At 43.3% G+C, this 26,752-nt stretch overlaps 1 protein-coding gene across 2 annotated transcripts in view; it reads left to right on the plus strand.

The window, feature by feature from the left end:
• LOC140732900 (breakpoint cluster region protein) overlaps positions 1-26,752 on the plus strand; it is a 381,893-nt gene that overhangs the window by 238,906 nt on the left and 116,235 nt on the right. For both annotated transcript variants that reach the window (XM_073055571.1, XM_073055572.1), the window contains 3 exons: positions 14,691-14,810; positions 15,633-15,708; positions 23,308-23,412. In XM_073055571.1, coding sequence (XP_072911672.1) covers positions 14,691-14,810; positions 15,633-15,708; positions 23,308-23,412 — 301 coding nt within the window. The remainder of the gene's footprint in view (positions 1-14,690; positions 14,811-15,632; positions 15,709-23,307; positions 23,413-26,752) is intronic.

Below are 26,752 nucleotides of genomic sequence, written 5' to 3' on the forward strand. Positions count from 1 at the left end.
CGAGACAGAACAGCAACCACCTCACACAGTCTGTCCACACCGTGAGCGAGGCCGAGACAGAACAGCAACCACCTCACACAGTCTGTCCACACCGTGAGCGAGGCCGAGACAGAACAGCAACCACCTCACACAGTCTGTCCACACCGTGAGCGAGGCCGAGTCGGAGCAGCAATCACCTCACACAGTCTGTCCACACCGTGAGCGAGGCTGAGACAGAACAGCAACCACCTCACACAGTCTGTCCACACCGTGAGCGAGGCCGAGACAGAACAGCAACCACCTCACACAGTCTGTCCACACCGTGAGCGAGGCCGAGACAGAACAGCAACCACCTCATGCAGTCTATCCACACCGTGAGCGAGGCCGAGACAGAACAGCAACCACCTCACGCAGTCTATCCACACCGTGAGCGAGGCCGAGACAGAACAGCAACCACCTCATGCAGTCTATCCACACCGTGAGCGAGGCCGAGTCGGAGCAGCAACCACCTCACACAGTCTGTCCACACCGTGAGCGAGGCCGAGACAGAACAGCAACCACCTCATGCAGTCTATCCACACCGTGAGCGAGGCCGAGACAGAACAGCAATCACCTCACACAGTCTGTCCACACCGTGAGCGAGGCCGAGACAGAACAGCAATCACCTCACACAGTCTGTCCACACCGTGAGCGAGGCCGAGACAGAACAGCAATCTGAACAGCATCAGCAGCAACAGCCAGACAAAGCCAAATCCCATGGGGAGAAGAAAGTCATCGCAACTAAGGTTCTTGGAACAGTAAAGTGGTTCAACGTATGAAATGGATATGGATTCATCAACAGGAATGATACAAAGGAAGATGTGTTTGCACATCAGACTGTTATAAAAAAGAATAACCCGCGGAAATACCTCCGCAGCGTTGGAGATGGTGGAACTGTGGAGTTCGACGCAGTGGAATGTGAAGAGGGGGCAGAAGCAGCAAACGTAACTGGTCCCGGAGGAGATCCAGTCCAAGGCAACCGATATGCCGTGGACAGACATCATTATCGTTGCTGCAACCCCTGCCACCGAGGTCCACCACGTAATTACCAACAGAACATTGAAGGTGGAGAGAAAGGAGGTGGAGCAGAGACAGCAACAGATGGAGAAAACCAAGATTATCAAAATCAGCAACATCGCACTCCTCACAGAAGACAGCGATACCCACCTTACTTTGTTCGTTGTCGCTATGGTCGCCACCCACAATTTAGCAACCAGCCTTGGAGAAATTACTGAGGGTAGTGAAATAAAGGGAAACCAGGTTGCTGGGGAAGAAGGTAAACCTAACAGAGGACAAAATCAATTCCATTCAAACAGAACAGCTTTCTCACAAAGTAAATCTTGAACCAATTTTTTTCTCCATTGAGAATCATACCCTTAATCCTTTGTGTGTAAGTTTCTTTTCCACGTACATATTTTGAATCCTCAGCCAATGTGTTTTATTTTTCACAAAGAAGTTGGGAAACAGCATCAAAACAGAGGCGAATTCTGGCAGCAAACTGAGGTTTCTATTGTTGTATTTTCACACTGTGATGACTGTGCATCTGAAGGAATTCTCCCTCTTTAGCCAGACAGACAGCACTGCAGGTAATCCTTAATATCAGCAAAACTGTACTTTAACAGCAGTTTAAGAACAGTGGAACAAACAACAGGATTTTGATCACCTGCCAAACCAAATGGTGAAAGACTACTGGTAAAGTACTGACCTTTCTGTGAGTCATTGGTTTGCCCGGACTTTTGAATAACTAGCAGAGACAGCTGCTTTTGTTGGTGGCAAGTCATCTTTGAAGCAGACCATGGAAACTCCCTGTGCTCAGAGGTCAACTTTTCATGACCTTTATATGGAAATCAGTATTAAAACAAACAAGTTTATTGACAGACATTACTCAGAGGAGCAGAGAAGACCCCCCCCCCCCAAAAAAAGACTTGAGTTATAATTATTAGAATTACTTTACTTTGTTATAATTTCACATTATTAAGTTGCTAATTAAACAGTGGGTGGGCGTTTGTATATTAAGAGTACACATATAGTATTTGTTTAGCGTAAAAAAAGTTGATACAGTTTTTAAATAAAAGGGGAGGAGTGTACCATATAGCTTGCTGTATAATATGGGACTATTTTATGTCGTAGTAACATGTTATTGAGCATACGCACTTTGATATGTATGTATGTGTTCAGTTTTGTTTTAGTTAGTAAAGAACCCTGTTAACATAGCTCCCGACTCCAGCATTTTTATTAATGATACTGTTGTGGTAATGGCCTCATACACAACAGATATGAATACACTCTTTGAATGCCTGTGCAAAAAGGGAGCTCATGGTGTAGAAAGCTGCCTGTGCCCTCTGTGCTGCTCCCATGGGCTGATGGTGGTGAAGCTAAGAGTATCAGTGACTGTCCTAGTACAGCTGTCTTCAGAAAACTGTTTGAGAAAACTTGAGGATAACTGGGAAATAACTTTTGCACCTCCATGTTATGTTAACCATGAAGAACAGCATCAGCTCCTGACATGGTAGAAACCATTTGAAAGGTTAATCTTGAGTGTGAGCACGTCAGTACCTCCAGTTGAACGTTGTCTTTTGGTGTGTTTCCCCTGGCTGTCAGTCTGTGATTTTGTATTGCCATGTGCTCCTGTCCCCGCTCCTGCTCTACTCCGGCCCCTGGATCACTGAGTACTCCGTCTCTCATCTGCTTCTCATTATTACCTGTTTTGCTGCCACTTCTGTCTCATTGTGCTCCACCTATCATCTGCCTCTCTGTTTATTGCTCAGTGTATTTTAGTCCTGTGTTTTCACCTGTTTGTTTCCAGGTTGTGCCAGTGAATTTTCCTGAGCCTTTCCAGCATTCGTATCTGCACTCTGTCCATCTGAATATCGACTCTGCCTGTTTCCCGATTCTGGTGTTTGGATTTCTCTGGATGTTTTGAATTTCTAGGCTGCCACCTTCGTGCTATAAGGATTTAAACGAGTATTTTATGATTACCCTGTCAAGCTGCACGATCCATTAGCTCCACTTCCTGCAGTATCTTCATGATGGCTTTGCCAGATATTTGGCTTTTACATTAAAAGTAAATGTTAAACAAAGGTTCTTTCCTTAGCAGAATATGTTTAATGAAAAATGTTAAACATTAAGCATAATTTTAATTTTGAAAAAGTAAAACGATATATGAATTTAAATGAAACTCACTGCACTGAAAAGCCCCAAGTGCTGCCTTTTTGTGCCAGCTTTGCTGGTGGGGAAGGTAATGGACTGAGGTGGTTCCCACCTTGGATAAGATGGCAGTCTGTGAGAAGTAGATGTGGGCAACAAATGACAGTGTTGCTTGAGACCGGTGATGTGTGCCGACATGCTTCAGGGTGTCCGAACTTTTAAACACTACAGTGCCAGAAGTGAACAAAATAAAGTACGGAAATGTTGCAGTCCAGATCGCATGAGCATGACTCACTGTATGGCTCCAGATCTTTGCCAATGCAAGCAGAACCTTCTGGAAAGCTGATGTTTGTTGATTGAAGGCTGCAGTGGGCTCTAGTGAGATACCTCTGTAGAAGTCAACCTTGCTCAAACTGGAGATTAAGTTGATAGTGGTGATCAAGTGCCTTGTGGAAGCAGAAGCCAGAATGCTGGTGAGTTACTTTCAGAGTAGATGGAATGCTGCTCTGGCTCTATACAATCCTGCCGTATAAACTTCGACACGGACTCCTAATTATCTCATGTATTTGTCCTGACAGGCCAAGTATTGTATCAAGTTTTTCTGTGTTTTTATGCTGCTCCTTACCTGTGCTTTCTTCAGTTATCACCAAATGATTCTTCCAAATGTTCTCTGTTGTGTGGAGTTTGGCATCCCACCTGATGAAAACACTGTCATGTTGTGAAGTCTCTGCCCTTCCTAAGCAATGCCGTCATCCTAGAGGAGATAGAAATGGTGGCACCTTATGCTCCACAGTAGCAACCTCTCATACTTGCTCTCCACCTACTGACATCATGTTCCTCCAGTGGCTTAAGTTTGATCCTGACCTTGGCTGCGGTTTGAGTAGGGTTTGCCACTCCCACTATAATTTTGTGAGGTTCCCCCAGTTAGTCCCGTTTCCTCCCACATAGGAAAACTTCACTGGTTAATAGGTTAACTGCTGTAACTGTGGCTGTTGTACGTTACTCTTGGTGTAGGTGGGCTTGTTCGAACGCAGACGTTGCAGTGGTTTATGGAATTGTTCATGGAAGCAGTGTCGACTTGGTGAATGAATGGCCCTATTCTATATTATAAGAATGGAACTGTGGGGTGGATTATTAACATAACAACCACTTTTCATGAGATTTGGAGAGTTACTAAACTAACTCCTTCATTCAGATCCAATCGTTAATGTATATGCCATACAGTAAAGGTCCCAGCACTGGTACAACATGGGGCAGAGGCTTCTAAACACAAAAACAGTCCCCCACTAACACCCTTTAATTCTTATTGCCGAACCAACTGTCGAGTTACCACATTCACTGTCCTGCAGTCATCTGGCACCTCTGCTATGGTCAACAAAGATTTAAAATTCTCTATCAGGACTTCAGTAATCTCTTCTGTTGCCTTTAATAGCAGCCTTGGATACATCTCATCAGGCCATAGACTTTTATCTACCTTTGACCAATAAGATAACTAAACTTTGTTATTTAATTCATACACGTTCTCAAATTTCACTGCCCCTTCCCTTGAATTCTCCAACCATAATATTTTTCTTAATTGAAACCCATCTGTTGAAAACCTCACCTACATCCTGAAGCTCCAAGCACAAATTGCCATATTGGTCCCTAATAGGCCATGCTGTTTCCCTGGTTATATACCATGGATTCCGTTAATCAGGGCAGCTGCTTATTTGGGGCAAAGAAAATAGTTGGGATTCCCTCCGTTTATTTAGGATACTGTGATGCTTAATTAGGATAGAAGGCTGTTGCTGAACTAATGTTAGATGCATGCACTTGTGTGGCCATTAGACTCTACACCATGCTTAGAGTCAACAATTCTTCAATACTGTCAGATGTGTGTGCTTGCGTTCAAAGAGCAATGATTTTTGGCACTGACATTTGGCGAGGAATAAGTAGTTAGACAATTCAGTACTGTTTTGTTCACTGCGGTTTCAAGTATTCAGGCTTGAAGATGCCAGAAATGTCTGAGAGTGGAAATGAAACAATTTCACTATTCACAAGTTAGGACCTACGAAGAATGTGAAGGTATTGTCAATCATCATGTAAGTTACAATGGAAATGATGACTTGGAAGATGCAGTCATTAATGGCTTTGTATGAAGGCAGTCCAGTATCCACGTGTGGTGTCTGCATTGATTTTGTTAATTTACAGTCAATCAGAAATCTGTGTTGGAAGAATTCATGTTGATAACTATAAGGAACTAATACACAGTTTTATAGTATTGTGGAGGTCTAGGTAGTGCTCCAATTTTTTTCTGTATTTCACTTAAAAATATAAGTTGTTACTCAGTTAAATAGTAGTTACTCTTTCTTATACCTTTCCATGAACCCAGCTAATTGGGGCAGCTGTTTAATTGGGCCAAAATGTACTGGTTCCAATGTGTTCCAATTAATCAGAATCCACTGTACTGTTACTCCCAGGGCACCTTGAGGTGATGATCTTGTTGCAGCGTAGATCAATAGATAGGATGAAATATTCACGTTTCAGCCTAATACAGCTGAGAATCACAACTGCTTCCAAGGTCTGTGCAGTTATTAAAGATGTTTTAATGTGATTGGACAATCTATCACTGCTTAAGACCAACAGAAACAATGCCGATTGTGGGCACACTTCTCAAAGGAAACGTGGCTGCCAATCAGGAATACAGGTGTGTTTAAGAAAGCAGGGTATTTGACTCCCAATACCAACTATCTTGCTGGCAAATATATCTAGTAAATAACATCGAAGATCTCAGAGCTAGGGTGCTGTCTCAGTGGGTCATAAGGACCGCTTGCGTCCTTTGTTTCATGGAATCCTGGTTAACCTCCTCCGTACCGGATGCAGTGATTAAGATTGACGGGTTCACTATACACAGTCAGAGTAGGATGTCCCAGTTCTGCTCACCAGACCTGGAATATCTTGTAATTAAGTGGAAGATTTCAGTGATCATTTTGATATGTTCCACCTCAGGCCAATGCCAGGCAGGCTCTAGGTGATCAGAGTAATATGATCAATATGTATGAAACAGCATACCATGACACTATCATTTTGGGGGATTTTAACCAGGCCAGCTTGAAGAATTCAATAAAATTTCCATCGACAAATCACTTGTACTACCAGAGGAAACGATACACTGTTACACTACCAAGAATGCACTGTACTTGTAAGTTACATTTAATGCCCACACTTTGGAAAGTCTGACCAGCTGACTGTACTTCTACTCCCTGAATATAGGCAGAGAAGCACCAGTAGTGAGGACCAAGAAGGTATGGACAGGGGAAGCGCAGGAGCGCCTACAGGAGTGCTTTGAATCGGTGGACAGGACTGTATTCAGGGATTCATCTTTGAATCTGGATGAATATGCTCCAGTTGTTACCCACTTCATTAAAAGCTGTGTAGATGAGTGTGCGCCTACGAAAACGTGTGCTTTCCCAAACTGAAAGCCGTGGATGAACCAGGAGGTTCGCCGTCTGCTGAGGTCTAGATCTGTGGGCGTGGACTGATTAGGGGTAGTCTTGTGCACGGTAGTTCATGCCTAACCAATCTCGTAGAGCTTTTTGAGGAAGTTAGCAAGAAAGTTGATGAAGACAAGGCAGTCAGTGAATGTTGTCTACATGGCATTTGACATTGGCTTTGTTGGAGAAGCCAGAGAATGGTAGTAGATGGTTGTGACTAGTGCTGTACCACAGGGAATTAGTGCTGGATCCTGTTGTCTATATCAGTGATCTGGGTGATAATGTGGTTAACTGAATAAGCGGATTTGTGGATGACACAAGATAGGGAGTGCAGTGGACAGCGAGGATGACTATCATGGCTTGTAGAAGGATCTGGACCTGCTGGAAAACTGGCAGATGAAATTTAATGCAGACAAGTGCCAGGTTTTGCACTTAGGTAGGACCAACCAGTGTGGGTCTTACACAGTGAACGGTAGGGCATTGAGGAGTGTGGTAGGACAAAGGTATCTGGGAATATAGGTCCATAATTTGTTGAAAGTGGCATTACAGGTTGATAGGATTGTAAAGAAAGCTTTTGGCGTATTTTTTCTGTAATACTCAACTCTATCAACCCATATCCATCTAGGGGAAACCGTGTCTGCCCATCGAACTGTGTATGCACCCCGGCACAAACCCACAACGTAAAATATCAGTCCGTACACAATGTACGTTTAAACGATTACGCTTTATAAATTTTAATGTGACTATGGGGCTAGTAAAGAAACAAAATTATAAAATAAAAAGGTGCCAAGTATAGAAATTATACAGTTTGTGCTCACGTTGGAGCTCACACAGTATCCTCAGTCCACTATTTGACTTCCTTTGAACTCCACGACCCTCGGACTGGGACCAACCACAGTCGTCTACCAGAGCACTTCCCACACATCCTCCCTCTTCGCTTCTCCTCGCCGAACTTCCCACGCATCAACTGGGTTCTCACACATACAGATAGAATAACAAGACTCCCATTGGTTAGTCCCCCCGTTATCAGTAGTTATAACCCAAACATTTCAGCTACAGAGAGCATTACCTCATAGTTAACATCACAGAGAAGCCATTTCATTATAACACTACCGAGAAGCCGTTTTATTATTAGCAGGTAACAGTTAACATTACAGTTAATGTCACTGAGAACCCTGCTGTTCAACCTGCAGTTTAACCTTTAGGGTACCCTGCACAAGATCTCCTAAATCCCCTTGCACCTCAGATTTTCGAATTTTCTTACCATTTAGAAAATAGTCCACTTCTTTATTTCTTCCACCAAAGTGCATGACCTTACACTTGCCGACATTGTATTCCATCTGCCACTTCATTGCCCATTCTCCAAATCTGTCTAAGTCCTTCTGTAGTCTCTCTCCTTACTCAAAGCTACCTGCCCCTCCACTTTTCTTTGTCTGTCCGCAAACTTGGTCACAAAGCTATCAATTCCGTCATCTAAGTCATTGACATACAACATAAAAAGTGGTCCCAACTTTTGAAACTCAGTATCTGGGACAGTTTTCACTATGTAAGATACTAGCAGTATGCCAGGAATTTGAGAGCGTCAGGGCAGAAGTAAGTGTAGTTGCTATTACTGAGGAGAAGGTACTTGGGAAGCTGAAAGCTCTGAAGGTAGATACTTCACCTGGACCAGGGTGCTGAAAGAGGTAGCTGAAGAGATTGTGGAAGCATCTTTCAAGAATCTGTAGACTCTGGAATGGTTCTAGAGAACTGGAGAATTGCAAATGTCAGTCCAGTTAGCCTGACTTCAGTGGTTGGGAATATGTTGGGAGTCTATTATTAAGGATGAGGATTGAGGTACTTCGAGGCACGTGATAAAATAGGACAAAGCTTCCTTAAGGGGAAATACTGGCTTACAAATCTGTTGGAATTCTTTGAGGGAATAATGGGCAGGATAGACAAAGGAGAATCAGTGGTTGTTGTCTATTTGGATATTCAGAAGATGCCACATATGAGGCTACTTAACGAGCTGAGAGCCCGTGGTATTACAAAGAAGAGATCATCATGGATAGATGGTTGACTGACAGGAGACAAGGAGTCAGGATAAAGGGTGTCTGCTGGTGACGGCTGGTGTTCTGCTGACCACTTTTTTCATGTTATATGTCAATGATTTGGATGACAGAATTCATGGCTATGTGGCCAAGTTTGTAGATAATACAAAGCAAGTTGGAGGGACTGGTAATGTCTGATGGTCACTCCACAATCTCCCCTGGCAGTCTGGTTCCCATTCCCCTGCAAATAATCAGGTGCAGCTTGGAAATAATCTTTTTTGTGCAAAACCGGATTTTCAGTTCATGATGTCATTAAAAAAAATCAATATCCTGAAGAACTTGATCGAATTTATCTGTGCTTGCAATCTCTGAAGCAAAAAAAAACTGAGGCTTTGTGAGATTATTTTAAAATATTATTTCATACTAGAGTATAATTAAGTAATGCTTATTGTCAACATGTTTGTACTATTAATTAATTAATTCATGTATTAATTTCAAAGACCCACTGGCTTTACCAGCTTGGAGATGTAAACTCTATTAATGTATCAATGCCTAGAAATTCATTTGCACATTGCAGCTTTTTTCTTTCTATTTTCTAATTGTAAATATATTTGTCTGGAGTAAAACAATGACAACACGGGAATTGGTTAAATGTTAGCCTCAGAGTATCTGTTGATGGACACAGTGGAACAAACAGATTTATTACTGTAGGTGGGTGAATTACTTAACTTCATTTTTCGGACTCTCATTTGCCCTCCATTTCCCAACCTGGCAGTAATTATGTCACTCTCTGATTTTTCTTACACTAATTCTTCTAGTGCCTGCCTGGTTCCAATACCCAACCCCACAAAATGACATGGTTGATGCAGATTTCACTCTGAAATCTGTGTAACAACACAGTATTTAAATGCTAGTCCTTTCTGCCCCACTATTTCATAGAATCATAGAAAACTACAATGCAGAAACAGGCCCTTCTGCCCATCCAGTCTGTCCCAAACCATTTAAATGCCTGGTCCCATGAATCTGCACCCAGATCACAGTCCTCCGCAGCCTTGCTACCCGTGTACCTCTGCACACCTCCCTTAAACAGTGAAATCAAAACTGCACCCACTGCTTGCGCTGGCAGCTCATTCCACGCTTTCATCACCCCCTTGAGTGAGGAATCCCCTTAAACATTTTACCTTTCCCCCTAATTCCATGACCTCTTTTTGTAGTCTTACACAACCTTAGTCGAAAAAAACCCTGCTTGTATTTACCCTATCTCTACCCTTGAAATTTTTTATACCTCTTTCAAATCTCCCCTTAATCTTCTACTTTCTAGGGAATATATTTCTAACCCATTCAATCCTTCCTTATAACTCAGGTCTTCCAGTCCCGAAAACACCCTTGTAAATTTTCTTTATACTCCTTCAACATTGTTTACATCTTTCCTGTGAGTAGGTGACCAAAACTGCACACAATACAGTTCTCCAAATTAGGCCTATGCAACGCCTTATACAACTTCAACATAACATGCCCTCTCCTGTACTCAATACTTTGATTTATGAAAGTCAATGTACTAACTATCTACCTGTGATGCCACTTTCAATGTCCTATATTCCCAGACCCCTTTGTTCTGCCACGCCGCTCACTCTGTAAGACCTGTCCTGGTTGCTCTTTCCAAAGTGCAAAGTTCACACTTGTCTGCATTAAATTCCATCTACTATTTTCAGCCCATTTTACCACCTGGTTCAGCTTTGACAGTCTTGCTCGCTGTCTCCTACACTCCCAGTCTTGGTGTCATCTGCAAATTTACTGATCCTGTTAACTACGTTATCATCCAGATCGTTGATATAGATGACAAACAATAATGGACCCAGCATCAATCCACTAGTCACAGGCAATGATCTACTGCCCCTCTCTGGCTTCTCCCGCAAAGCCAATGTCCAATCTAATTTACTACCATATCTTGAATACCAAGCAACTGACCCTTCTTGACCAACCTCCCATGCAGGACTTTATCAAATGCCTTGGTGAAGTCCAGTGGACACTACCTTACCCTCATTCCTGGTAACATACTTGAAAAACTCTATTAGATTGGTAAGTCATGACCTACCACACACAAAGCCATGCTGACCATTCCTAATCAATCCAAAGGTTCAAAGATACAACTCTGAAATCGTCAATTTCATCAGCTTTGCCTCTAACTTTCACCCGGCCCTTAAATTCACTTGGTCCATCTCGGACACTCCTCTCCCCTTTCTTGATCTCTCGGTCTCCATCTCTGGAGACAGACTATCCACCTGACATCTTCTACAAACCCACTGACTCCCATAACTATCTTGACTATACCTCTTCCCACCCTGCCCAATGCAAAAATGCCATTCCCTATTCCCAGTTCCTCCGTCTCCGCCGCATTTGCTCCCAGGATGAGGCTTTCCGTTCCAGGACTTCTCAAATGTCCTCTTTCTTTCAGGATCGTGGTTTCCCTTCTGGCGTCATCAAAGATGCCCTCACCCGCATCTCCTCCACCTCTCGCACTTCAGCCCTTAACCCATCCTCCCGTCACCACAACAGGGACCGAGTTCCCCTTGTCCTCACCTACCACCCCACCAGCCTCCGGATCCAGCACGTTATCCTCCGCAACTTCCGCCACCTTCAACAGGACCCCACCACCAAGCACATCTTTCCCTCCCTACCCCTCTCAGCTTTTCGCAGGGATCGTTCCCTCCGCGACTACCTGGTCCACACGTCCCTCCCCACAGAACTCCCACCTGGCACTTATCCCTGCAAGCACAAATGCTACACCTGTCCCCACACCTCCCCCCTTACCACCATTCCGGTCCTTCCAGGTGAGGCAACACTTTACTTGTGAGTCTGCTGGAGTCGTCTATTGCATCCGGTGCTCCCGGTGCGGCCTTCTCTACATCAGTGAGACCCGACGCAGATTGAGGGACCGCTTCATCGAGCACTTCTGCTCCGTCCGTCACAATAGACAGGATCTCCCGTTTGCCACCCACTTCAACTCTGCCTCTCATTCCCATCTGGATATGTCCATACATGGCCTCCTCTACTGCCATGATGAGGCCAAACTCAGGTTGGAGGAGCAACACCTCATCTACCGTCTGGGTAGCCTCCAGCCTGGTGGTATGAACATTGAATTCTCCAATTTCCAGTAATTCCCTCCCCCTCCCCCTTCCCCTTCCCCATTCCCAGGTCCCTCTCTGCCTCTCTCCCCTTTCAACTTTCTGCTTCTTTATCTCTACAGTTCTTTCATGCTTATCCCCTCCCCCTCCCCCCTTTATCTTTCCTCTGATTGGTTTTCCACCTGGCACCTCTAGGCCCTACCCCCTCCCCTATCTCTATTACTGGGCTTCGGCCCTCTCTTCCCCCCCCCATTCCTGATGAAGGGTCTCGGCCCGAAACGTTGGCTACTCTTTTCTCACGGATGCTGCCTGATCTGCTGAGTTCTTCCAGCGTTGTGTACGTATTCTTTGAGTCACAGCATCTGCAGTTGTATTTTTGTGTTCTGAAATCCTCCTTCTCCAGGAACCATAAAACCAAGAAAGAAAAGAATGGCAGCACTATCACCAACCCCCAAATCTCCCCCCCCCCCCGCACACAAAAAACGAAAAAGATCAGGCAAAAAACACAGAATATTAAAAAAACTATGTGAAAAAGGTCCACAGTACAAATCCATATCCAAAAGGCGGAAAACCTGGGTAACATTCTCTCGGCACAGCGGCTGCCTCCCTTCTCTGACAGAGGGTGGTCTCTCCTCTCCAGCAGCAGAGTAATACCCCTGTGATCAAAAGGCTGGTAGCTGGCGTTCACCTTCCGCATTCGACTCAATGGTTTAATATCCCTTTTTGCTTTAATCAGTGAAATGGAGTCGAACATTGGCTCGTGCCCCGTCCTGCAGACTGCTCACCACAAGGTTCCCACACTCTTCCTTCGCCTCCCGGAATCCTCTCAGAGACTGCGGAGCCAACGTTGAAACACCCAAGTGATCTCCAAACTGTAATTCAGTTCCAGAATCACATTCAAGATGAAAAACAAATGTAAAAGACATAAAAGAAATGAAATATATGTGTTGTATGCAAGTGGCGTTTTGACCAAACGACCTAAATACTCATATATCCAGTCTCTCAGAATACTTTCCATTAACTTTCCCACTACTGATGCCAGTATAATTTCCTGGTTTATTCTCAGAGCCTTACTTAAACAGCAGAACAACATTAGCTATCCTCCCAGTCTCCGGTTGTTGCTAAGGGTGATTTTGGTATCTCTGCTAGAGGCCTCTGCAATTTCTGCAGTTGCCTCCCAGACGGTCCAAGGTAACACCTTATCATGCCCTGGGATTTGTCCACCCTAATTTGCCTCAAGACAGCAAACACCTCTTCTTCTGTAATCTGTATAGGGACCATGAACTCCCTGCTGCTTTGCTTCACTTCTGTAGACTCTCTGTCTGTCTCCCTAGTAAATACAGATCCAAAAAATCCATTTAACATCTCTCCATCACTTTTGGCTGTATACATAGATGACCATTCTGAACTTTCAAAGGACCAAGTTTGTCTCATTCAATCCTTTTCCTCTTAACATATCTGTAGAAGTCCTTCGAATTCTCCTTCACCCTTGTCTGCTAGAGCAACGTTATGCCTTACTTTACCGCTCCTGATTCTTTATGTCTTCTTTCATTTGTTATGCTCCTCAAGTATCCCATTTGTTCTTACCCACCTATACCTGCTATGTTTCTTAACCAGCTTTCGAAAACCAAGATTCCCTTAACCTATTACCCTTGGCTTTTATTCTGACAGGCGCATGCAAGGTTTTTACTCTCAAAATTTCACTTTTGAAGGACTCCTACTTACTAAGTACACCTTTACCAGAAAGCAGCCTGTCCCAATCCACAGTTACCAGATCCTTTCCGATACCAGTTTAGAATCTCAACCTGAGGACCAGGCCTATCCTTTTCCACAGTCACCTTGAAACTAATGGTATTATGGTAAACAGATGCAAAGTGTTCCCCTACACAGACTTCTGTCACCTGCCCGGCCTCGTTCCCCAACAGGAGATCAAGTATTACACTCTCTCATTGAGACTTCAGTGTACTGATTAAAGAAACTTTTCTGAAAACGTGTGACAAACTCTATCCCATCCAACCCTTTTAGAGTATGGGAGTCCCAGTCAATATGTAGAAAGTTAAAATCACTTAGTATCACAACCTGCTGCAGGAACTCAGCAGGCCGGGCGGCATCTATGGAAAAAAGCAGTCGTTTCGGCCCGGTGCTGTTTTCCATAGATGCTGTCTGGCCTGCTGAGTTCCTCCAGCATTTTGGGTGTGTTGCTCGGATTTTTGATGTCTGCAGATTTTCTCTTGTTTACTATCACAACCTTATGTTTCTTGCAACAATCTGCAATCTCTCTACAAACTTGTTCCTCTAAATCCTATGGACTGGTAGGTGATCTATAATATGAACTCATTCACGTGGTCATACCTTTCTTATTCCTCAGTTCCACCCATAAAGCCTCACTAGACGAGTTCTTCATACTGAGCACTGCCGTGACATTTTCCTTGACTGGTAATGCCATCCTTCTCCCTTTCATCCCTCCCCACTCTATCATGTTTAAAACAGAATATTGAGTTGTCAGTACTGCCCCTCCTGCAACCAAGTATTTCACTGACATTTCTGGGGTCTGATCTTCCTCCCTCCAATCTCTCTTAGCCACAGCATTGGTTGCAAGTCCTCAGGCACAGTGGAAATTTTCAGTTACATACTTATGCCTGAAACGGTTCTTGGCATCCCACAATTGAGCCCATTTTATGCACCATTATATTTTGAGTTTCTTTCTGTGGGTGATTGAGTAAAATTTATAGTAAGGCCAGCACAAGAACTAGTGAACTAGAAAAAGGTCATAGATTGGTTTTCATAATCAATGAATATCAGAATTAACATGCACTGATTTGTAAATATTACTTTCTTCTATATAAAAAATTACAGAAGGCAGCGATCTTACTTGTGTTCTTTGTTTTTGTTCACAGAGAGCTAACAAGGGCAGCAAAGTAATTGAACGGCTGAAGAAGAAGCTGTCAGAACAAGAGTCATTGTTATTACTTATGTCTCCAAACATGGCTTTCAGAGTGCATAACAGGCATGGCAAGGTGAATGTCCACTCACTGAAACTGTTCAGTACAGACTTGATATCCACATGGGCCGGGATTCCCAAAAGTATTAAGTGATTTGTTAAGGTCATACAGTGATATTAAGGAGTCATCCTTCAATAATAAAACCATAAGACATAGGAGCAGAATTAGGCCATTTGGGCCATCAATTCTGCTTTGCTATTCCATCATGGCTGATTTAATATCCCTTTTAACATTCTCCTGTCCTCTCCCTGTAACCTTACTAATCAATATTGCTATTAAATTATTTATTTGAGCTCATTCACCATGGAAAAGATTGCTCCTCAGGAGCCTATTAAATCCTTCCCCTCATCTCCTAAACCTATACACCCTAGTTTTAGTCAACTCCCTGAGAAAGGAGGCATTACTCCCACTTGATTCCTGAGCCGCCAATTAGATCAGAAATTCAGCACGTTATCACATAATCCATATCTTGTCATTCTTTTCTAACCCACCACAGCCTGAGTTTAAATTAAAGTCAAATTTTAGTATAATTAACTGGTTCAGCCTGGAATTTCTAAATATGTGCTCATCGCAAAAAAAAATGTTGACCTAAATTGACCACCAAAAACCTGTAGAGAATGAACTAGGAAAACACCAAAAAAAATCATTAAATAGCATGTTCATTTCCTCACTGTGTTTCCCCCTTCTGATATTTTTTCCCCCTGTGAGAGGCATTCACTTCTGTTTGCTGAATAATGATTTAAAGTGTGTATCTCAGTAAGGAGACACCTCTGTTAGGACTGTGTTGAAATAGTCTCCTGAAATTTAAATGTGTTAAAATTGTTCTCCATCTTACAGAGCTATGTATTCCTGATATCATCAGATTATGAAAGAGCTGAATGGAGGGAAATCATGAGGGAACAGCAGAAGAAATGTAAGTAATTTTATTTAATTTGTCTAAGATAGAGTCAATATGTCGTAATGTATACAGCGTAGAAATAGGTATTTCAGTCCACCATGTCCATGTTGGTCATGAAGTTTCTATCAATACTCATTCCATCTATCAGCACATAGCCCATACATAGTCTTCTGCGTCTTGGTATTCGAAGTGCTTACCCAATACCTTATTAAACGTTCTGAGTGCCAAAGCTATGCATCACTTCTGTGGTCTAACTAATGTTGACCGCAGTGTTGCTACTGCAACATTACTCAACTGGCTGATATATCTCACTCCTGTATAGCCTCTCGTCACCATCTGACATTCTGCCAGCAGTGGTTGTATTGTCAGTAAATCTGTAGATGGCATTTGAGCTGTGCCTAGCCACTCAGTCATGGGTGTAGAGAGAGTAGAGCAGTGGGCTAAGCACTCATCCTGAGGTGCACCAGTGTTGTTTGTCAGCAAGGTGGAGATGTTATTCCTGATCCACACAGATTGTGGTCTTCCAGTTAGGAAGTTGAGGATCCAGTTGCAGAGGGAGGTCCAGGGGCCCAATTTCTGGAGCTTTTCAATCAGAACTGTAGGAATGATGGCGTTTAATGCTAGCTGTAGTCAATGAACAGCCTCCTGTCATAGCGATTTGTATTGTCTCGGTGATCCAAGACCACGTGGAGAGCCAATGAGATCGCATTTGCAGCAGTACATTTAAGGTTTCGAACACCCTCTTAGTGAAAAACCTTTTCCACAAATAACTCACCTACCTCTTACCTTAAATCTTTGCCATCTTGTTATAGAGACTTATATTAAGGGGAAGAAATGATCACTATATTTGCTGTTGTATCCTTCTCCACTCCAAGGAAGGTTCACAGGTTCAATGTCCATTTAGAAATCAGATGGCAGAAGTGAAGAAGCCGTTCCTGAATGGCTGAGTACATGCCTTCAGGCTTCTCTGCCTCCTTCCTGACAGTAACAGTGTGAAGAGGGCATACTCTTCCTAAGGCACTGCTCCCTGAAGTTGTCTTGGATACTATGAAGGCTGGTACCTATGACAGAGCTGACTACTTCTACAAGTTTCTGCAACTTATTTTGATCTTGTGCAGTTGCCCCCCCCCCCCCCATACCAGACAGTGATGTAGCCAGTCAGAGTATCTCCACGGTACATTTGTAGAAGTTTTAGAGTGTTTAATTTGAATTGGCTTGCCCACAGAAGACGAAGAGTGGTTGTAGACGGGTGACCAGTGGAGTGCCTCAGAGATCTGTTCTGGGATTCCTTCTCTTCGTGATTTTTATAAGTGACCTGGATGAGGAAGTGGAGGGATGGGTTAGTAAATTTGCTGATGACACAAAAGTTGGGGGTATTGTGGATAGTGTGGAGGGCTGTTAGGTTACAGCGGGACATCGATAGGATGCAAAACTGGGCTGAGAAGTGGCAGATGGAGTTCAACCCAGAAAAGTGTGAGGTGGTTTATTTTGGTAGATCAAATATGATGGCAGAATATTGTATTAATGGCAAGACTCTTGGCAGTGTGGAGGATCAGAGGGATCTTGGGGTCCGAGCCCATAGGACACTCAAAGCTGCTACACAGGTTGACTCTGTGTTTAAGAAGGCATACGGTGCCCATTGGCCTTCAGCAACCGTGGGACTGAGTTCAGGAGCTGAGAGGTAACTTAAAGCTATATAGCACTCTGGTCAGACCCCACTTGGAGTACTGTGCTCAGTTCTGGTCACCTCACTACAGGAAGGATGTGGAAGCCATAGAAAGGGTGCAGAGGAGATTTACAAGGATGTTGCCTGTTTGGGGAGCATGCCTTATGAGAATAGGTTGAGTGAACTCGGCCTTTTCTCCTTGGAGCGGCAGAGGAAGAGGTGACCTGATAGAGGTGGACAGTCAGAGGCTTTTTCCCAGAGCTGAACTGGCTAACATGAGAGGGCACAATTTTAAGGTGTTTGGAAGTTGGTTTTAGAGGAGATGTCAGGGGTAAGTTTTTTTATACAGAGAGTGGTGAGTGTGTGGAATGGGCTGCCGGCGATGGTGGTGGAGGCGGATACAATTGGGTCTTTTAAGAGACTCCTGGATAGGTACTTGGAGCTTAGAAAAATAGAGGGCTATGGGTAACCCTAGGTAATTTCTAAAGTAAGTACATGTTCGGCACGGCATTGTGGGCCAAAGGGCCTGTATTGTGCTGTAGGTTTTCTATGTTTTTTTAAATCAAATCTCCTCAAACTCCTTATGAAATCTAGCTGCTGTCTTGCCTTCTTTATAGCTGCATCAGTATGTTACATCCAAGTTAGGTCCTGAGAGATATTGACACCCAAGAACTTGAAATTGCTCACTCTCTCCAATTCTGATCCCTGTATGAGGATTGGTTTGTGTTCCCTTGCCTTATCCTTTCTGCAGTCCATAATCAGCTCTTTGGTCTTGCTGACGTTGAGTGCAAGGTTGTTGCTGCGACACCGCTCAACTAACTGATATATCTCGCACCTGTACGTCCATCTGAAATTCTGCCGACAATGGTTGTATCATCAGCAAATTTGTAGATGTTCTTTGAGCTGTGCCTTGTCACACAGTGTAGAGAGAGTGGCCTAAGCACACACCTCTGTGGAGCACCAGTGGTATTTACAACCCACACAGATTGAGGTCTTCCAGTTAGCAAGTTGCAGAGGGAGGGACAGAGGTGATCAGAACTGTGGGAAGTATGGTATTAAATCCTGAGTTATAGTCAATAAACATCATCCTGACATAAGTATTTGTATTGTCCAGATAATCCAAGGCTGCGTGGAGAGGCATTGAGATCGCATCTGCTGTAGTCCTAAATTGCTAAATATAGCGGTAGATTCACTTGTTGCTTGAATTAATTTTTAAATTTACAGTAAAGTTAAATTTGCCTTAAGGAGTAAATTGTTGGTTTGTGGTCTTTGCAATTCTGTGAAAGTAGACCCTCAACTTAGAAAGTAACTGATTCACATTTATACTCATGCACACTTTCTGCTCCTGAAATATTTCTTCAATCTCTGTCTTTCTGTTCCTTCTTGCCTTTTCTGGTTCCATCTCTCTCCTATCATTTCTTTTCTCTTTTCTCCTCACTAGCCTTCTATCTGTTACACTTACCCTTGTCTTTTGCCTTGTGCTTTTCTCTCTTCCCTATCCTCTCATTTTCCTTCTGCACTTACCACCCCCTTTCCCCACACTATCTTTCCTCTACGTTCTCTTCATACATTTGCTACCCTCTCTATTATTTTTATGAAATTATAGAACAAAGCAACATGAATACAGCCTATCTGGCACAATTTCTTGCATTTGGCTCATACCCTTCCAAGCCCTGTGCCTCCATGCCTCCAAGTGCTTCTTAAATGGTAACATTGCACCTGACTCAATGACTGTCCTTGGCATGTCATTCCATGTACAGTACTTAACATGTTCTACATGTTCTAAAGTTGCTCCTGAGGAACCTTTTAAATCTTTTCCCTCTCACACTAAACCTATATCCCCTAGAGTCTACCTCGGGAAAAAGACTATTTGGCGTCCACCTTTCAGTGACTCTCATAAATTAAAAGCAAAAAGGTCACCCTCATTCTCCAATGAACAAGGACCTGGTCTGGAAACCATGCCCTATGGCTCAGGCCCTCTAGTCCCAGCAACATCCACAGAAATGTTCTCTGCACTCTTTCCATCTTAGCACTTGTTTTCTCTAATGGGGCAACCACCAGTACCTCAGGAGTTGTCACACCAACGACTTCCACAATGTCCCAATTGCGTCCCATTTCCTTTTCTCCTCTTATCTCCTCCTGAACAGCCTCATTCTGCTCCTATGTCTTATGGTCTTTTTCCATATTTTGGACAATTAACTAATAAAACTAAAGAGAGGGAGGGTTTATCAGAATGGGAGAATCAAAAATGGGGTCAAATATAGAACAATTCTGATGGAAAGAGAAAACCACAGAAAGCAAATGTAAGAAGGAAAAATTCAAAATTTATCTTTTTTTGATAATTAACTACTGAGGGAATTAGGCATTGCAGTTTTATTTGTTCATTTCTGGGTTTGAGACACTAATTTACAGTCATTGACAGCTATCTTATGGTTTTATCATGTTAAAAGGATCCATGTTAATAAATAACTAGACAGCTTTCAGACATTTTTTGTGCTACTGATAGAAGAGAAAGTGTGAGAATCAGTGTAAATCTGTAGCAGCTCTCAATTTAAAAAAATTCAAGTTGCTGTGTTAATTTACACATAAATGAAGATGTACCATTCACATACCTTTTGTAATCAGTAAATTTCATCCATTCTAATTTCAAGAGGCCAGTTGACACTGTCATTGTTTGCAAATAGAGAATGAAACTGAGCAACAACACAACTGGAGCCAATTTCCACCAGATATCAAAAGCTCAAGACATTGTTAGCAAATTAAAAACAGTGTTAGTTGATGTTCCCAGTTATCCTTAGGGAAAGAAAGTGACGTATTGCTAATCAAGGTGAGAGATCAAACCTCTAGAGTGCATATATTCACCTGCTTGTAAGTTTTCATGTTTCACAACATTGAATCACACTGGATTTAATTTGGCTTTTTTTCACACTGATTGTATCAAAGTGAAAACAGATCTCTACAAAGTGATCTGAATTACAAATATAAAACAGAAAATAATTGATTGCATAAGTATTCACCCCCTTTAATATGGCACACCAAATCATCACTGATGTAGCCAATTGGTTTTAGAAGTCACATAATTAGTTAAATGGAGATCAGTGTGTGCAGTCAGGGTGTTTCAACTGATTGTAGTAACAATACACCTGTATCTGGAAAGTCCAACTGCTGGTGAGTCAGTATCCTGGCAAAAACTACACCATGGAGACAAAAGAACACTCCAAGCAACTCTGCGTAAAGGTTATTGAAAATCACAGGTCAGGAGATGGATACAAGAACATTTCCAAGTCACTGAATATCCCTTGGAGTACAGTTAAACCAATCATGAATAAATGGAAACAATATGGCAGAACTGTAAATCTGCCTAGAACAGGCCATCCTCAAAATCTGAGTGAATGTGCAAGAAGAGGCTAGTGAGCGAGGCCACCAAGAGACCTATGATAATTGGAGGAGTTACGAGCTTCAGTGGCTGAGATGGGAGAGACTGTGCATGCAACAACTGTTGGCTGGGTGCTTCACCAGTCACAGCTTGTTGGCAGAGTGGCAAAGAGACAGTGGAAAAAAAACTCATGAAATCTTGGCTACAGTTTGCCAGAAGGCATTCAGGAGACTCTGAAGTCAGCTGGAAGAAGGTTCTATGGTCTGATGAAACCAAAATTGAGCCTTTTGGCTATCAGATTAAATGCTATGTTTGGTATAAGCCAAACACCGCACATCATCAAAAGCACACCATCCCTACCGTGAAGCATGGTGGTGGCTGCATCGTGCTGTGGAGATGCTTCACTGCAACAGGCCCTGGAAGGCTTGTGAAAGTTGCCTCAAATTGTGAACAAAGTTCATGTTCTGGAGTGGCCAAGTCAGAGTCCAGATCTCAATCCAATTGAGAATTTGTGGCTCACACAACACGCTGGAGGAACTCAGCAGGTCAGGCAGTATCCGTGGAAACAAACAGTCAACATTTCGGGCCGAGACCCTTCGTCAGGACTGAAGAGGGAGGGGACAGGGGCCCTATAAAGAAGGTGGGGGGAGGGTGGGAAGGAGAAGGCTGGTAGGTGCCAGGTGAAAAACCAATCAGAGGAAAGATCAAGCGGTGGGAGAGGGGAAGCAGGGAGGGGATAGGCAGGAAAGGTAAAGAAGGAATGTAAGGGGAAAGCTATGTGTAGTAAAAGGAGGCGGAACCATGAGGGAGGTGATAGGCAGCTGGAAGAGGAGGCAGAGTGAAACTGGGATGGAGGAAGGGAGTTGGAGAATTCAATGTTCATGCCAAGGGGCTGGAGACTACCCAGACGGTATATGAGGTGTTGCTCCTCCAACCTGAGTTTGGCCTCATCATGGCAGTAGAGGAGGCCATGTATGGACATATCCGAATGGGAATGTGAAGCAGAGTTGAAGTGGGTGACAACCGGGAGATCCTGTCTGTTGTGGTGGACAGAGTGGAGGTGCTCGATGAAGCGATCCCCCAATCTGCGTCGGGTCTCGGCGATGTAGAGGGGGCCGCACCGGGAGCATCAGATGCAATAGATGACCCCAACAGACCCACAAGTGAAGTGTTGCCTCACCTAGGAGGACTGTTTGGGGCCCTGAATGGTGGTAAAAGAGGAGTTATAGGAACAGGTGTAGCACTTACGCTTGCAGGGATAAGTGCCAGGTGGGAGATCTGTGGGGAGGGACGTGTTGCAAAGGGAGTCGCGGAGGAACAATCCCTGCGGAAAGCGGAGAGGGAAAGATGTCCTTAGTGGTGGGGTCCAGTTGAAGGTGGCAGAAGTTGCGGAGGATAACGTGCTGGATCCGGAGGCTGGTGGGTTGGTAGGTGAGGACAAGGGGAACTCGGTTCCTGTTGTGGTGACGGGAGGATGGGGTGAGGACCGAAGTGCGGGAAATGGAGGAGATGCAGGTGAGGGCATCATTGATGACGGCAGAAGGGAAACCACAATCCTTAAAGAAAGAGGACATTTGAGATGTCCTGGAACGGAAATCCTCATCCTGGGAGCAGATGCGGCGGAGACTCAGGAACTGGGAATAGGGAATAGCATTTTTGCATGTGGCAGGGTGGGAAGAGGTATAGTTGAGGTAGTTATGAGAGTCAGTGGGTTTATAGAAGATGTTTCACTCTGCCTCCTCCTCCCTGCTTTCCTTCCCCCACCCCTTCATCTTCCCCCTTACTGGCTTTTCACCTGGCACCTACCAGCCTTCTCCTTCTCATCCTCCCCCCATCTTCTTTATAGGGCCCCTGCCCCCTCCCTCTTCAGTCCTGACGAAGGGTCTCAGCCTGAAGCGTTGACTGTTCGTTTCCACGGATGCTGCCCGACCTGCTGAGTTCCTCCAGCGTGTTGTACGTGTTGCTTTGACCCCAGCATCTGCAGAGAATTTTGTGTCGAGAATTTGTGGCTCTTCACTCATGATCCCCATGCAATCTGACAGAGCTTGAGCAGTTTTGTAAAGAAGAATGGGGAAAATTGCAGTGTCCAGATGTGCAAAGCTGATCGAGGCCTATCCACACAGACTCAAGGCTGTAATTGCTGCCAAAGGTGCATCTACTAAATCCTGACTTGAAGGGGGTGAATACTTATGCAATCAATTATTTTGAGTTTATATTTGTAATTATTTAGATCTCTTTGTAGAGATCTGTTTTCACAGAAAGAGTCTTCTGTTGATCAGTGTCAAAAAAAGCTAAATTAAATCCACTGTGATTAAATATTGTAAAACAATAAAACATGAAAACTTACAGGGAGTGAATACTTTTTATAGACACTGTATATTGAGCTTTCATTTTCTTGTCTGTTGGGAAATATGTTGATACTTGTTGTCCTTTTCTTTGGCCTTTACCATCTTCACTTTGTCAATGACTGTGTTGGTACTTCATACGTGACAAAGATACTTACTGTATTGTGAATTTGTGCTGATAACAGTGCACTTAATCCAATGAATAATTCCAGTTTCTGAAATTTCAGGCTTTAAGAGTTTTGCCCTTACCACTGTTGAACTACAGATGCTGACAAACTCATGTGTGAAGCTCCAAACTGTGCATAACATTCCATTAACAATCAATAAAGAAGGTAAGCAATAAATAATCTACTTATAGTAATCTGTATATGATTTTGAATATCATGTGTTTTTCTAACAAAAAAAATTTGCAGCACACACCATTTGGCTCAGCAGTTCCACACCAATGTCATAGAACACACCAATAATAGCTCTCTTTGATTGCCTTTACATTGATAATCAGTAGACCGCAGAGAGTAACAGAGTTATATAGCACCAAAACTGGTCTATGCTGGCAAGTATCTATCTATGATAATCCCGTTTATGAGGACTTGGTCCATAACTTACTATGCCTGGGAATTCAAGTATTTGTCCAGATGATTCTTACATCCTGTGGAAGCGCCCACCTCACCAATTTCTCGAGGCAGTACGTTCTGAAAAGCAGCCACTGTCTGGGAGTAAAATAAATTTTCAGGCAGCTGTGGAGGTCAAGTCTTTAAATATATTAAAGGCAAAGGTTGATAGATTATTGACTGGTCAGGGTGTGAAGGGATACGGGGAGAAGGCAGGATATTGGAGTTGGGAGGAAAAATGGATCTTTACTGAACCCTGTTAAAATATCTTTCCAGATAATTATTTCCTGACATCTCACGTGTAACATTGCAACCTGCCTCATCTGCAATATGTAATAGGAAGGTCCACATTCTAACCATTTATTTGTAAAAAAGCATTTTCCTAATTCTCGACTGGATTTAGTAGTAGTTGTCTTACATTTATGCTTCCTGGCTTTAATCTCTGTTGAGAGTAAAAACACCCATTTTACATCTACCCTGCTATCAATTTCTTCCATCGTCTTAAGTGACTCACACTTGATAATGACCAAGCTAGATTTACAAAATTCACAAATTTATCCCTACATAAATAAGTGGTAATTGATTTTCAGGTTCATAGAACATTTTTCAGCTTCTATAATATGCAGCAGACATTTTGCTATTTACTTCTGGACATGGTGCTAGTTTTGATTCCAGGAATTCAGTATTCATATTGGCTGCAAAATATGCCTCTCTTGTTCCAGCAGCAGAATTGTAGGTGCATGAATGTGTTGCTCTGTGCTTTTGGAATTGGAAATGGTTTATTTTATACCAAAATGCAGTGAAGTGCTTGTGTTGAATACTGTTCATACAGATGCAATCATCACACAGTGCATTGAGCTAGAACTGGGTAAAATAATAACAATGCGGAATAAAATGTAACGGCTACACAGAAAGTAGGTAAACAATAAGGTGTCAGATCAAAATGACATAGATTGTAAGGTCAGTAGTCCATCCTATCGTACTAGGGAACCATTTAATAGGCTTATAACAGCAGAACGGAGGAACCTTGAACTTGGTGGCACGTGGTTGTGGGCTTTTGTGTCTCCTGCCCAATGGAAGAGGAAAAACGAGAGAATGTGGGAGGGGTCTTTGATTATGATGGCTGAAACAGAGGTGTAGACAGAGCCCATAGAGGGGAGGCTGTTTCCACAACTCTGCAGTTTCCTGTGGTCACGTGCCTATCAGTTGCCATACCAAGCCATCGTTCATCCAGATCGGATGGTTTCTGTTGTACATCAATAAAAAATTAGCAATGGTCAACTGGGACATGCCATTTTGTTTTTAACCTTCTGAAGAAATAGAGGCATTGGTAAACTTTCTTGCCTGTGGTTAGACCAGGACAGGCTCAAGGTAATGTTCACTCCTAGGGACTTGAAGCTGTCAAGCTCAATGCCTTTAAGGTAGAAAAGAGCATGTGCATCATCTTTCTTCCTGAAGTCAGTGACCATTGAGGTCATGACCCACAATACTAAGTTGTCTTTCTCCTTCCTGTTCTCCAGCTCCTTGTTACTTGATATGCAGCCCACTACAGTAGTGTCATCCTGTAGATGGAGCTAGAGCAAAATCTGGCCATGTCACTTCACACTTAGCTAAGCTGATCAATTCTCTACATACTCATGACTGTATAGGGAGTAGATCCATTTAGTTAGTTGTGAGTTGATCCATTCTGGGCCGTTAGACCAGGTAAGGACTATACATTGAATAGCAGGCCACTGACAAGTTTGTTAAATGCAAGGACCTGAGAGCACATGCACAGCTGCGCGAGTAGGCTGGTGAAGAAAGCATTGAAGGTGTTTAGCATGCTGGCCTTCATCAGTCAGGCCATCAGGTTTAGCAGTAGGGACATTATGTTGGAGTATTACGAATTATCAGTGAGGCTGCACTCGGGAGTATTGTGAACCGTTTTCGTTATCATGTTATGGGAAAGACATTCCCAAGCTGAGGAGGGTGCAGAAGGAGTTTACAAGGCCTTTGCCTGGACTAGAAGGCCTGAGTTATAGGGACAGATTCGCCATGCTGAATCTTTATTTTCTGGAGCACAGGAGAATGACCTCGTCGGTTTATAAAATTATGAGGGGGTGTGGAAGCTAAGGACATTCACAGATTTCTCCCCAAGGGTTGTGGAGTCCAAAACTAGACTACACAGATACAAGAAAAGAAGGGAGAGATTTAAAATAAACCTGAGAGGTAACTTCTTTGCACAGAGGTAGTGAGTACCTGGAAGTGGTTGAGGCAGGTACAATTGCAATATTTAAGAGGCTTTTAGATAGGTTCATGGAGGGGAGGGGCTTGTAGGGTCATAGGCCAAATGTGGGCCACTGAGACTGTTGTAAACTTCTTTCGATCTACCCGATGCAAAGACACCAAGTACTATGGTGAATGGAACTTTAGCTACCAGAGAGAACCTTCCTTAAGCACTCTCTCAGAGGCTACATTGAAGGTCTCTGGTTTCTAAAGCAAATACAGCTCTTAATGCACATGCAGTCACCTACACCAGATACATGTGGGTTCAACCCCCTTTGGTTTTCTGTACAGATGGTTATTGTTAACTTGTCAGCCATAAATTGTTTGTATAACAGCTTAACTGCCCCTGTGTCTGGGAACAGCTGGACACAAGCTTACCACGTGGAGCTTCCTGCCCTTGAAACAAGCATTCCTTTTAATGCTTATCTTGCAAGCCCTATAGTAAGTACAAAGCAGGATACGTCTCTTACAGCAATTAATCAAGCAATGATACAAGTTGCTTCTAAGCAAGAACTGAAGTTAAACACCGGTCACATTCCAAGAATAATATCACCCGCTCAGCTTATCTTGCAAGAACATTTTGTGCTTCTATACTTTTTGCAAAGTCTTAGCCACTAAGACCCTTACAAAATAGCCAGGGTCACAGAAGGCTTATGAGGTGCTAACTCATTGACTAGGAGGGAGGAGAATGTTGTGGTCAGCATGGATCAGTTAACCAAAGAGCCTCTTTCTGTACTTTATTACTCTGTGGCTCTGGACAAATAGATCAGGTCTCCTTTGGAGGTAGTGACTATAA

Source organism: Hemitrygon akajei, chromosome 9 (genome assembly GCF_048418815.1).
Source record: "Hemitrygon akajei chromosome 9, sHemAka1.3, whole genome shotgun sequence".
In the NCBI taxonomy this organism is placed as follows: domain Eukaryota; kingdom Metazoa; phylum Chordata; class Chondrichthyes; order Myliobatiformes; family Dasyatidae; genus Hemitrygon; species Hemitrygon akajei.